Consider the following 15,339-nt stretch of genomic DNA (forward strand, 5'->3'; position numbering starts at 1 on the left):
TCTTTATTTTTAATTTAAGGTGTGTGTGATTGCCAACACAAACCAAAAATATTACATGATAATGTACTGGATTAATAAAAAAAAACCTATAGAAAAAACATCATAGTCGTGTGCAGTATAATGTAATATCAAGGCAGTCGGGCCGACTGGGGGTTTCCACTGTAAACCTGTGGGCCTGTCCTTCCTGACTTTAAACTAAATTAGTTGTCTATAGTGCACCTAACATATTACTGTCTTATTTCGGGGGGGGGGGGGGGGGGGGTGTTGTGTATGCCCACAATGTCTGAAAATTGCAGTTTATATATTTACACATATTTAAATATCTGTATATTAAATTATATCTGTAAACTAAATATAAACAATTTAGATAGTATATATATAGTCAGTGGCACTGAGGGGGGGTGGCAGGGGCTTAAGTGGGGGGGAACGGGGTGGAGCTGAGTTCCACCACCTGTAATGGCCCTGCACAGTAATTCTAACGAAAAGCATTATACAGATGGAGCCTGACTCATACATTCAGCCCCCACCAGTCACCAGCTCCATTGTACCTGAGGGCTTTCCAACGAGCCTAGCCCCGTGTCTCTATCCCCCTGGGAACCGGAGATATCGCCTGGCAAAGCTGTAACGTTTTTTACCATAGGATAATAAGGGACCCGTTAATTCCGACCCCCACCCGGTTCCGACGGCAGCCAGTCCCCCCCCCCCTGGCATCACTGAAGCTTCTCATTCAGTTTCAAATCGCTGGGCCTTCAATATGATACCAGTTGGGTCCATATCGGTCAATCGGTTCCAGAGATATTGCGGATAAACCGATTTTTTTCATTTTTGAAATGTAATGTCATGGCTGTTCATGTTCTTTGAGGGCAGATTACTCTGGAACCAAACGTTCCAGTTTCACTGGACCAAAATCATTCAATGGTCACTCAAAAGTTCTTCAATATGATACTTGTCTCATGTAAATATATCAGTTGGTTCAGAAGATATAACTGGTTAAATGAGATAACTGGTTAAAGGGGGGAGGGGTGGTTTTCTCTCCCCCTCACACCAGAAAATGCAGGGACTACGCTGGTGTAAAAGGGGCCAACCTGGGAATGCATTTTCTGGTGTGAAAGGGGTACTATTTCAAATAGCCGAGACCTGCAGTGCTCTGAATACAGCCAGGCTCTGCCACTGTCAGTGGCTATCGCTTCTGCCTGGCGGCTGCTGTCCCCGATTTACTGTGAGCATGTATTTCCCCTTGGCAATGATCATGTAATCCCACATGGCAACAAGCATGGAACCTCTGCCAATGAGCATGGAACCCTTGGCAATGAGCATGTAGATAAGCAGCACTTATGTAGCATAATTTTTAATAGGCATTATGGTGTTTGGCATAATACATAATGGACATAATGGCGTGTAATTTAAAGTGTAATGGACATTATGGTGTAAATGTTTAATGCGCGCCTTTGGCGGACAATGTCCCTGTTTATGAAGCGTATTGTGAATTTTGGCTTAATCTGTGTGGCATTATGTGAATTCTGGCTCAATCCATGTGGCATTATGTGAATTTTGGCTCAATCCGTGTGGCATAATGTGAATTTTGTCTCAATCCGTGTGGCATAATGTGAATTTTGTCTCAATCCGTGTGGCATTATGTAAATTTTGTCTCAATTCGTGTGTCATTATGTGAATTTTGGCTCAATCCGTATGGCATTTTGTGAATTTTGACACAATCCATGTGGCATTATGTGAATTTTAGCTCAATCCGTGTGTTATTATGTGAATTTTGGCTCAATCCGTGTGGCATTATGTGAATTTTGACACAATCCATGTGGCTTTATGTGAATTTTGGCTCCTTCCATTTGGCATCATGTGTAAGGGGCAAGTATACTGGGGTCTAGTATTTTGTTGCATAATGTGTAGAAGTTGTAAATGGTGTGGTACACTACACTCAAGGACATGCCCCTGTTGAGTGGCCACACCCCCTTTTCCAGAGCGCGCCTTCAGCACGCGCACAACTACATCCTTCACTTTTGTCGCCATGGTGGGCCTGCAAACTTTAAATGCCAGGGCCTATTTTTAATCCCATTCCCACCCTCTCTCTGCAGCTCTCTTAGCATGTACACTGGCACCACTTACACCGTCCTACCCCCACCCAAACCCTCTTTTATCATGGTGCCCCCCTGTCATTTTATCCTGGGTCTGCCCCTGGCCAGCTCCCGCCAGGGGGTGCGCGCTCACAAGACGCTTGTGCGCCCTGTGGCAACGGAGCTACCCATGGGTCCCCGCTGCCTCCGCCGCCGGTCCTCCTCGCTGCCCCGACCCTCCTGGACCCTGCCACTGCCCTGCCGCCGGAGAATTGGGACGCACGAGAATTCCACCACCTCCCCAGGATCAATTTAAGCCCTGAGGGTACTCTGTACCCAGGCCCGGGTCTAAAGGAGGGCCCAAATGGGGTCCCAGGTCCTGCTACCCCTCCCCCATTCCAGAGAACCAGGCAGAGAAAGAGAGACAGAACTAGCTGCTGCTGAAGCAGCCTCTCTCCCCACCCCTGTCCTCTCACCCTGAATAGGTGTGCGATCACATCTGCCGCATGCCGAATTAGACAGTGGCATCCCCTGCCTTTCATGTCCAGTCGCTTTATGCCCACTCAAAATAAGTCATTTTTAAAAATAGGAGTCTGGCCATGCCCCCTTGCACTGGACATGCCCCCTCCCATTGGCCACACCCTCTCATTTTACCACACCCTCTTATTTTACAGGGGCCTGACAAACCTGTTGGCTCTATGTAAAGTTTGATATATTCCGCACAGACAACAATATAACTCTAAGGGTTACAGTGAGGTGAAATCAATATATAAAAAATTATATTAATTATACTGTATGAGTATAGGCATACAGCTCTGTTGGTGGTGCTCCCATGATCCCTGAGTACAGTATGGAAGGGAGAAGATAAACAAGACTCTCCTTGCTGGAGCACATGACCCAGCAAAAAGAGAGTCTTCTTTTTCTTCTCCCTTGACAATCTGTCAGCTTCCTCGTATCTAGGGCCTGATTCAGGTTGACTCGCTAAGCAGCATAAATTTGCTGCTTAACGAGCCATCTAACACTGCCCAACGGGCGAGCGAATGCCTGCCCCCCCCCCCCCTTCCCCGCCACTGTGCAAACATCCCCGCTGCATTGCGAATAGGCGTACAGGGGTAAAATCATTTGATGGTCACCACCATCAAAAGATTTTCCCCCCTGTTTGCAAATAAAAGTTAGTCTTGACTGTCCTATATTTGCGGCAACCGGGGTTCGAGAACAGGGGCACTGTCATCATGCAAGGTCAGCCACCTGCCCCTGGCAGGCACTGGCCCACCTGCTTTTGCATGGGGACGCCCACTGTTTTTGTGGACATGCCTGGAAAACGCAGGGCATCCCCATGCGATAGTCCCTTGCCCGCATCCATCCTGCCCCCCCTGTGCGAACGTCTCAGCTACTGTGCAAGTTGACGAAGGTGCCCACACAGCAGCCCTGCATATGCTCATATGAGAATATACACATTTACAGAGCACAAACTTTGGTCCCTGGTGCGAATAAGCCAGGGACTGATCGTTGTGGAATCAGGACCATAGTCTGTTTGCTTATTTCACCTGGCTCTCTATTTTTTTCCTGCAATGCCATCTTTTTAATGATATATTCAGAAAGATGGTGCTGCACAGGAGCTAGCCAACACTCTGGCACTGTGCTCAGGGTCCCATGCCTAGAAGGCGCCTATGTGCATATGGACCAGTCAGTTCTTAATAAGCATTTGCACACATACACAAAGCAACACAAGGTTACTTACCATTTTTGGGGTTACAGTCTTGTCCCAATAGCTTCTTAATAGTACATTTAATATCTTCAGGACATGTGCAGGATTTAAAGTCAGGGTATTTCTCAGTGAAATAAAATATTGTTGAATTGCAGGTCAGTACATTTTTGAGTTGGCAATTCACACCTATAACAACAAAGATAATTTGTCTATATTTAAGTAAACTGAAGCACAAAAAATATAGCACACACATAATAACATTTTTAATTATTTTGTAAATTATTTTATTATAATTATTTGTAACCATACAGATGTAGCCACGCTCATCATTTCTGTTAGATGGCCATTTTGGTATCCTTGTCCCACCATGACTAATGTCCCGTTACGGAATGTTATGGCGCGCTATGGCAACAGATGCTCCAAAGCATGTATTTACACTGCTTCACCGCTGGGTTGCTAAACGAATGAAGACGACAGTACAGTGCTGAATAGCCGCGCATGGATATGGCACTACAAATTACAGTGTGCAGGTACAGTAATCTACTGTATGCCTGACAAGAGGCCTAGTGCACATTACATTAAATACAGTTTTTAATACAATAATATTGCTTACAATGTGCTACTTAACAATTTAATGGCTACCTCATTACAAAATAATTTAGACAATTATGTTTTTTTTATAGCCAAATATAGTGGTTCTCAACCTCAGTCCTCAAGTACCCCAATCGATCATGTTTTGTAGGTCACCCAGCAGATGTACAGGTGCACTCATTTCTCACTGACAAATTTTAAAAGACCCACAGGTGGAGCTAATAATTTCACTTGTGATACTGTGTGGAGACATGGAATACATGCACAGTGTGTGGTACTTGAGTACCAAGGTTTAGAATATACTATATTTATGCTCACATAGCCTCGGTTTTGCTCAGAAATGTGTGCTGACCATAGCTCCATAGAGGAGGGTTTCCTCATGGCCACTTGTCTCAGGCCACCGCCATTTTGTAAATATTCTATGTAGTCACTCATTTAGCTCCATGACTCGTGGTGAATTGTATGCCAACCATAGCTCCATAGGTCTGGGCTCCTTATTGGCTGATAGTCTCGGCCTGCCACCATTTTGTACATATATTAAGTTTAAAATGTGATTGGTTGCTATGGGCAACATCCTATCTTCAGTAGAACACGCATTTTAGTAGATTTACCCCTAGGGCTCATGTACTGTATACAGCACATAAGACTTTGACCTAACTCACCACCGTTTTGGTGCACACAAGTGTGTTGTTTAGATTTCTGATTTGGGTTAATTCATTTGAAGAATTATACCAGGTTTTAGTTTAGCTTTAAATGTATACATATGAAGCATTTCAAACTGTGCATAGCTTTTGACAGTTCTACACAGATAAACCAGATAAAATAGTGGGGGGGAATATAAGAGTTCTACTTTGAAAACAAATTTAACCTCGCTGCAAATCATGGCAAACGGATTAAGAATTTATTACATAGTAGTTTTAAGGGTTCAAATGCAAGTGGGTGTTAATGTGCAGTAATTGCTATGGGTTTGAAATCCTGATGGCTTTTTAATGAAACCCATTACTATTTTTATATTTTATTGGGGGGAGGCCTATGGCCAATGTATCAGTATGGGCAAGGGTTCAAGTTAAAAGTGGTATCCACTTATGATTTAATGATAAAATCAGGAACTTCTCTTTTAATTGCATAATAAATAACAGTGCCCATTATTGATAAAGAATGAAATATGATGCCCTTTATTAATATATAATGTTAATGGGTGCCCCCTTAGAACTTTAAAATCTTGTCTGGGGCATCATTATAATTAATTAATATAATAGTGACCCCTGTTTAATTTACCTTGGCCTTGTCCCTCTAGTTAATATCATTTGAAATTTGATGTCAGCTTTTATAAGGATAATGGTTTCTTAGATTTTCGGTAGTGTGGTTGCTAACCCCATACATATCCTTTCTTGATTTTCTTTTTTTCTTCAGTCCAAATGAATAAGAAAGCGTCCTTCCTCTCCATCCTTTCACACTCATCAACAAAGTCGACAACAAATACGTTGGCAAGTACCCCTTGACGTCTGTGACCAATGTTATGTAGTACAGATTTGTTTGGAAGGGAAGTGGCACTTTAGATATGGGGGCTCCCTCCCATTTGTCATTACTGGCCGCAAACTTCACGGGAGAATAATACACTGTCAAAACACAGAGTAAAGGCAGTATAAACTTAGTCAATAGGTCACTGCAGGGAGGGGTGATGGTGGTTAATATATATATATATATATATATATATATATATATATATAGTTGCAAGAAAAATGCGGCACTCTGAGGTCTTTTCAACAGTGTGTATTGAAAAAAGATGCTACTGACGTTTCGGAGCTTGCGCTCCTTTATCAAGGTATACAGGTGAGACGGTCTCACCTGTATACTTTGATAAAGGAGCGCAAGCTCCGAAATGTCAGTAGCATCTTTTTTCAATACACACTGTTAAAAAGACCTCAGAGTGCCGCATTTTTCTTGCAACTACCAATTTCCATTGAAGGCACCGGGGCAGCTGCGAACATTAAGGAGAGTATAAAACAATGTATCAAACATCACAATGCAACTGACATTTAGATAGGCATATTACCATGAGGACATCATAATTTGTTGAATGGGATTCAACAAATTACGATGTCCTTATGGTAATGAGGACCATGTCAGTTGCATTGTGATGCATCTAAATGTCAGTTGCATTGTGATGTTTGATACATTGTTTTATACTGAATGTCCACTATATCATTTTATATTTTAATATTCACTTAATTCTTTATGGAATTCCATAAATACAGCTAATTAATATAATAAAATATTTTGTACAGGATACCGTTCTCACTGCATTTTTCTCAGCCTGCACTGGTACACCATTCTGTTTTTCTCATTGAAGGTGGCCTGTAGAGATGTTGTCCCACTAGAGGGGTCCGGGGAGCGGTGTCCACCAAAGAGTGGGAGCAGTGGAAGGAGATGGGGGAGGGCAGACCGCGTTCTCTCACTATGGTGACCGGTGGAATGGTACTGCACCAGAAAGATCCAGGAAGCGGAATCCACCAATTGTTGAAATGGGGAAGGTAATTCCAGGTGAGCAGACCAAAACAAGGGCATCCACAAACAACAAGTGTCCACAATAGGTGATCCTGGACATGAAGAAGGCAACTGACGCATTTTGCTGCCACTGCAGCTTTATCACCTTTGCCTTTGCCTTCTTCACGTCCAGGATCACCTATTGTGGACACTTGATATCTGTGGATGCCCTTGTTTTGGTCTGCTCACCTGGAATTACCTTCCCCATTTCAACAATTGGTGGATTCCGCTTCCTGGATCTCTCTGGTGACGCACCATTCCACCGGTCACCATAGCAAGAGAATGCGGTCTGCCCCCCCCCATCTCCTTACACTGCTACCACCCTTTGGCGGACACCGCTCTCCGGACCCCTCTAGTGGCACAACATCTCTACAGGCCACCTTCAATGAGAGGAATTTGGTCCCTGAATGCGGAAGCCTAACAACTATCTCCAGCGGCAGCAAACATCGCCGCACGAATAAGTCAGTACCTTGTGGTATGAAGAGTGAAGCTTGTCACATGGACAATTAACCACCAATCGGTAAAGTACACTTACCTGTGATTAATTTTTTCATCTGGGCCCCTATACACCTTGAAACAATTTCCTTATACGTGAAATTATTGTTTTAACCCCTTATACATGTTTTTATATTAACATAGAATTTCTTTCTTTATATTGTACTGTAAATTAATGTGTTTATTTTTCATGTGGTCTTAATTTCAAGTAAAATACATTTATTATTCAAACACCAGTGAATAATTTCTTATTGTAATAGCAATTTGGATTTTTAATAGAAAAAAATTGGGAGTGGTTATTTCTGGTTAGTCCCATTTAATACGGCATTCTTTAAAACTCAGGTAAGTTTGCCTTTAATATATCTGACAATTTTAGCTCTACAAAAAATTGCAGGAAGTCAATGATTTTCCCAAATCACACTCCATTACACCCCCCCCCCCCCTTATTAAAAGTCATAAAGCTGCTAATTTGGTCCATAAAGGTGACACATACTGCTTGTCTCTCTGTACAGTATATGCAACATGATATTTACACTTCACTTGCAAGCTGCAGTCCGAGACATATACTAATCTAATCAGGAACTGATGACACACAAATGATCTCTTTGCATAAATTTTTTAATAAACTGTAGGATTATATAATTGCACAGATCATAGGATAAAAAATATTTAAAGATGTAGTCACTTAAAAATAATTAGTCATTTGCATACTTTATTGCGTTTATATGCTATTGTTGTTACATACACTAAATATTCAAATAGATCTGCTGTTATACAGCCTTAGCGAGACAAATAAAATAATATCAGGGAATTAACATCAATAGTGTTCTCTAGAGACAGCTGAATAAATATTAAAAGCAAACACTAAATCTTGATAAACTAAGAGATTGATGCTTGTGCTGAAGCATAAAATCAACAAATACTGGCCAGTGCAGGTACATTTATACATTTACGATTATGTTACAGCATATATACATCTTTGGTTTTACATGACTTTTTAGACAAAAAAAATGTGAATGAACTCAAAATATCCATTGTACACATCAAGCTTAATTAGTCGTTAGTCAAGATATGTAAAAAGGAGCATTTTATACTGTAACTTAAAAAAAGACTATTTAATGTTTTCTATAATTTTGTATGTTTCACTCAATGTTATGTCGGTCTGCTGCTGTGTGACATTAGAAAATCATTAACCGCTGGTACTTATCGTTGATGTTCATTTGGTTGGTTGGACAACTTGGAGCAATGGCACACATCTTCAGAAATAAAACATGAAGTGTGACGGTAATCTTTCTTTTAGCATAGCAAGTGCTGCCAATATACGGTATGTTCAGTTAAAACATTTTTTAGAATAGCTCTGTAGAGCTTTTGTTCTTTTCCATCAAACTCTGAAAAGTTCCACTTGAGTCATAATTAGGGCCCCAATACACCACTCCAAGGTTTTGCATGCAGCCTTGCATGCGATACTTTGGCAATTGCCTGCTGGGTATAAGGTCATTTAGCATATGATGCAGGATCTGGCTGGCAACTTTCAGCTTGGGGGGCAGCACAAGTAAGTGGCCCACCAGCGCCATCATTTCATCACCCTACCCTCTCGCCTCTAGTATGCAGCAAGGATTAAAGAATCATTCCCCCCCACACACATATACCAAAGGCGAGTTGTAAAAATTTACACTGTAATGCCCATTACACATAAGGCCACATACTGTAATGCCCATTACACATAAAGCCAACACCATAATGCCCATTAAACATAATGCCACACACCGTAATGCCCATTACACATAAAGCCAACACCGTAATGCCCATTAAACCTAATGCCAATGCCACACACTGTAATGCCAATTAAACATAATGCCACACCGTAATGCCCATTACACATAATGCCACACCACCGCATCCTGCCTGCTTCCTAGTGAAGCAGCAGGCAAATCATTTCTACTCAATGGGGTTGTGGCCTAATGACAGGACAGTCTGGCTTTGCCCCCTGCTCCCCCCCCCCCCCCCCCCGCCCGCCGCAAAGTCCCCTGCTGTGGCTCCTCTATAACCTCTCTCAGAGAGGAGAAAAACAGAGTAACTATAAGTATCACTGATTTATACAACTTCACAACCAGCTTCTGGAAACAGACTTGGATATTTAGGTTTCTATGCATTATATACAGCTGACATTTGTTTGCCCCATTACATTTTTAGAAATTTAAATGATAATGAAGAAAAATAAGAGTAGCATCATTTTTCATGACTACATGGTATTGATTATAGTTACATCCTTATCTTACTATCCCAAAAAGACAATAACAAGTCAAAATTACAAACAGTAACATTGACTGACATAAAAATTTTACATTTAACTAAACTTTATTGATATAAAATATGCAAAACTGTGTTATAACACAAAAATATTACATTATTCCTCATTTATAATGAGTTATTCATCTTAAAAGAGTATAATTTTAATATATGTTGTAGTTACCTGAATATTCGCACAATTTTACTGTTGCATTCCAGAGTCCTCCACATTCAGCCTGAGAGATTCTACATCTTTCCCTCAAGTTGAGACAATGTGAAGCCTGAGAGGCAGGACAGTTCAAAAGTATAAACCAAAAAGCTGTAAAATATATAATAGAACCAATTAATACTGTGTGTGATTATACATACTACTGTTCAAAGGTTTTCCAACACCACAGTTTTTTGAAAACCATAAATACACAGAATATACTGAAATGGTACAAAGGGAAGCAATAAATGGCAAGAGATTAAAGAAGAGAGTGGGTTGGGGTAAACTGAAGAATAACATAATTTTCTAGGTTATTATAAATGCACTTGTCAGGGATCAAGTAATGAGTTAAGAACATGCCACTGTTCTACAGGGATAATTAGGTTTGCCTAGGGCATGAAGCATGGCAGTGGATTTCTGAAGAACCATCAACCAAAACTTTTGTACTCCATAAAATTTTGGAAACAATGGTTCATCTGTGTGTCAGGACTCAAGAGAGTGTTTAAGACCAAAATAAAAGAGGGTGATTCTAGCATAATTCAAGTTTTGCTATTAAAAAGTATTGCCCTTTTTTAAGGATCAACCCTTGTGAAACCATCAAACATTGAGGAGGAAGCTTGATTATCTTATAGGGACTTGCTCAGAGTGAATGACACCTTGATCCAAAAGATCTACCACACCATTTTGCATCGCCATGAAGTACCCCATGGTCTATGCCTAATTGGTCATTGACTCAAAACAAACTTAAAGGCCATTTCAGAATTATATTTACAAAATATAAATAGGCTTTAATAATTGACTGACCATCATTTTTATCAGAGTTCGTATCCAAGATTTATTTAAATGATAGTGTTAATAAAATTGTCTAAAACAAACTATATTTATCTTGGGTGATGAGCCTTGATGGATCTCAAGTGTCCTGAATTTGTCCCATGAGGCAACAGATAAACGGGATTTTATAGTACTGTATATTAATATATATATATATATATATATATATATAAAAATATAATATATTAACCCTTTCATGTCCAACATCTAGCGCTAGTAGCAGATCCAGTGGTGAAGCATTTACATCATTCAACGTTCAATATAGACCATTTTTTTTATTTAAAAAAAAGGGTACTCTTTACCTAGAAGGGCGCCCATCGCGGGCATCGCATGTACTAAAAATTCGCATGCGATGCGACCGACGCGATTACCGCGATTTCCCATAGGGAACAATGTTAAATGTCCCAATTGACCCGATTTTCCATAGGGAACAATGTTAAATGGCCCACAGAGGCCAAATAGGCACCCTGAAGTGTGAAATGGCCCCTCCAATTGTTAACGCCACCCCACGATCAACGTCAACCCGAAGCGTGGCAAGCGGCGGCGGTGCGCGTCCTCCGACCTTTTCATACCCCCACTATCCACGTCGGCGTGGAGTTGAGAATAGAAAGTGTGGCGAGCGCAGCGAGCCACCGAGCCCGAAGCGTGCCGAGCACAGCGAGCCCCGCGAGGGGACGCGGACACCTTCACAGGTATACGCGTCCCCATGGTCTATGCCTAATTGGTCATTGACTCAAAACAAACTTAAAGGCCATTTCAGAATTATATTTACAAAATATAAATAGGCTTTAATAATTGACTGACCATCATTTTTATCAGAGTTCGTATCCAAGATTTATTTAAATGATAGTGTTAATAAAATTGTCTAAAACAAACTATATTTATCTTGGGTGATGAGCCTTGATGGATCTCAAGTGTCCTGAATTTGTCCCATGAGGCAACAGATAAACGGGATTTTATAGTACTGTATATTAATATATATATATATAAAAATATAATATATTAACCCTTTCATGTCCAACATCTAGCGCTAGTAGCAGATCCAGTGGTGAAGCATTTACATCATTCAACGTTCAATATAGACCATTTTTTTTATTTAAAAAAAAGGGTACTCTTTACCTAGAAGGGCGCCCATCGCGGCCATCGCGGGCATCGCATGTACTAAAAATTTGCATGCGATGCGACCGACGCGATTACCACGATTTCCCATAGGGAACAATGTTAAATGTCCCAATTGACCCGATTTTCCATAGGGAACAATGTTAAATGGCCCACAGAGGCCAAATAGGCACCCTGAAGTGTGAAATGGCCCCTCCAATTGTTAACGCCACCCCACGATCAACGTCAACCCGAAGCGTGGCGAGCGGCGGCGGTGCGCGTCCTCCGACCTTTTCATACCCCCACTATCCACGTCGGCGTGGAGTTGAGAATAGAAAGTGTGGCGAGCGCAGCGAGCCACCGAGCCCGAAGCGTGCCGAGCACAGCGAGCCCCGCGAGGGGACGCGGACACCTTCACAGGTATACGCGTCCCCTCGTGGGCTTCACAGGTATCCGCGTCCCCTCGCGGGGTTCGCTGCGCTCGCCATGCTTCGGGGCTCGGTGGCTCGCTGCGCTCGCCACACTTTCAATTCTCAACTCCACGCCGACGTGGATAGTGGGGGTATGATAAGGTCGGAGGACGCGTACCGCCGCCCCTCGCCACACTTCGGGTTGACGTTGATCGTGGGGTGGCGTTAACAATTGGGGGGGACATTTCACACTTCAGGGTGCCTATTTGGCCTCTGTGGGCCATTTAACATTGTTCCCTATGGAAAATCGGGTCAATTGGGACATTTAACATTGTTCCCTATGGGAAATCGCGGTAATCGCGTCGGTCGCATCACATGCGATTTTTTGGTCGCATGCGATGCGACCGACGCGATTTTTTTTTCCTTACGATGCCCACGATCAAAATCGTGGGCGCCCTTCTAGGTAAAGAGTACCAAAAAAAGTACAAATATTTGAACCAGACTGTTTGAATTTGGACTGCAAAAGGTTAAAATGCACTGGACCAAGTATTGCTTGGTATCAAACTGGTAACTAACCCTCTGCGCTATGGAACAATAACTCCTTACTAAAGTCTAGATAAGCTACATCCACATCCCCACCTGGGGATCAGTATGATTCACCTGCAACTAAATTAATGACAATTACTTTAACAACACTGTTATACCGACAGGGTGAAAAAAATATGGTCAATATACCGACACATACATAATACTGACTGTTGAAATGCCTACAGTCAATATACAGTATTGACATAATTATAATGCCAAAAATGTCAAAATATAACAGTTATAATGTCAACTTTGCAAAGCTTTCTGCACTCACCATGCTTCCTGCACGGTGTCTCATTGCGCTGGGCACACTATTATATTCTCAGTGTACCCTGGGATGGTAAAATATAAAGTTGGTTATTGGAAAAAAAAAAAAAACACAAAAAACTGGATTTGGTATTATTTCTGTCATTATTTTGGCTTTAGGCATTGTGGTTGCATCTGTGTTTTCTTCCTGTCTATGTTTTACTTGTTGGTATTTAAATGTTGTCAGGGTTTCAATTGTTGGTGTTGTGTATATGTTGGTATTTTGTCCATTGGCATTTGGTTGTGAGGATTCTGTATATCTAGATTACGTCCATCGGCAACTTAACTACATCCCCTGCCTTGATCTATTAATTTAATTATCCAGTCAAAAAAGTCAATAAGATGTGTATGACAAGATCTACCCCCAGAAAATTCATGCTGGTTGGAATCCTGTAACTTGCTGGATTGACATATTCTACAAATCTTTCTTTTATGCGTTTCCATATCTAAAAGGTTTCTGTTCTGTGCATTTTCAAAATTTGTTGACAAAATGTACGTCAACAATATTGTGTTGACCTAGACATTGACTATCAACTGTTTGTATACCGACATTGCACTAAGCCTTATACTTACAGAGTCAGCCAGCAGCGCTTTGTTCATTTAATATAATAAGATGAGCAGAAACATTGGGTGACTTTAAAACAGATCTGCTTTCCGCTCTGCATTATACTGTAAACTGTGTATGCAATATGTATGAAATAAACACTTTCTGCCAAAGGAAGTTTATAATGATTGTTTTTCTGCTCTAGCTATTAATCGAAATGTGTCACCCTATTTTTATGGCTCTATCAATTATAATAACAGTCCACATAACAAATTATTATCTATGCAACCATCTGGGATGCTCAAAATAAATGTACCAAAAGTCATAAAAAATATGTTTTTTTATATTTTTCATCACAAAAAAGAGGTCACTAAAAATCAACCCCTCATATGACACTGCAATAATATAAACATAAAGTCACATCAATGAGTCTGAGAAAACAAGATTTTCTGCCATTTACAACTCAGCAATATTTTATTTACTACTTTCAGTACAGAAGCAGTATAATATGTCTGTATAAACCTGCCAAAGACTGAGATAACTGTAATTAGAAAGTAAATCCGTTACTATTTGTTTGTGTATACTGTAGAACAGTTTCTCAAAATGCTGAGTCTGGTGAGTGCTTCCCTACCTCATATATATATATATATATATATATATATATATATATATATATATATATATATATACTACTGCATATATATAAAACACCATGGTTGCATACAAGACATTTCATTTCTTTCATTTGTTTTGAAAATGCCTAATTCCACATCAACGATATTACAATTATTTAGGAAATCATGACAAAAGTATAGTTGTCAGTGAGGATTAAATGGTTTTTAGTTTACCTTTGTTTTAATGCCTTTGCAAACATTTGCTTTTACTTTAATGGTTACTATAGAGCACTTACTCTTGCTTATAGTAAGCTAATATAAATCTTGCTGGAGGGACTTTATTTGCAGAGCTTAAAGTATCTCTGTGACATGGTGGATCTCAAAGACCACCATAAGCCCATGTTTCATAAGACACAAAAATAAATTGGAAATTAAGCATTTATGCCTTCTAATAGCAAGTAGGCATATGTGACATTCAAAAAGAAAAAAAAAAAAGTTTTTAGATGTCCAATCATCAATACTGTGGTATTGGTTTCACATTAGTTTATTCACAATACAGCTTTTAAAACTGTTTTGTTGTTATTCTTTATATATAAATAAAGATTCATATATATATATATTCAAATATCAGTACAGGGCAATTATGATACAACATGAAAATGTATAATGATTTGATTACCTGTGCAGCAGATGTACTTCATTGCAGTTCAGAGTGTATCCAGTGTCACTGGTGAAGTGCATGTGTCTAATGATTTTAAGCAAATAGAGAGTAGATAGGATTTCAGCACTGTTCTAACAGAACAGCTCCAGCCCACAGGACCTTTAGTGGTAAAGCTGTCATTGGATGTGTAGCCAGGACACAAACTCTAAATACAAGTTGTACGTGTAGTAACTGTTTATGTTTTAATGTCAGTACAGAAAATTTAGAATTAAGGAAATAATATGCATTTTCTTTTAAAGCATTGTTTCTAGAACTCAATAAAAAGTTCTATATGCTCGTTGTGCAAATATTTCAATAATCCCATTTGTTTCTTGCTACTG

At 40.3% G+C, this 15,339-nt stretch overlaps 1 protein-coding gene across 1 annotated transcript in view; it reads right to left on the bottom strand.

The window, feature by feature from the left end:
• GFRAL (GDNF family receptor alpha like) overlaps nucleotides 1-15,339 on the bottom strand; it is a 55,611-nt gene that overhangs the window by 38,378 nt on the left and 1,894 nt on the right. The window contains exons 2-3 of the mRNA XM_083174966.1: nucleotides 9,884-10,018; nucleotides 3,811-3,963 (exon numbers count right to left, since the gene is read on the bottom strand). Coding sequence (XP_083031092.1) covers nucleotides 3,811-3,963; nucleotides 9,884-10,018 — 288 coding nt within the window. The remainder of the gene's footprint in view (nucleotides 1-3,810; nucleotides 3,964-9,883; nucleotides 10,019-15,339) is intronic.

Source organism: Crinia signifera, chromosome 3, assembly GCF_055691185.1.
Source record: "Crinia signifera chromosome 3, ASM5569118v1, whole genome shotgun sequence".
Lineage (NCBI taxonomy): Eukaryota > Metazoa > Chordata > Amphibia > Anura > Myobatrachidae > Crinia > Crinia signifera.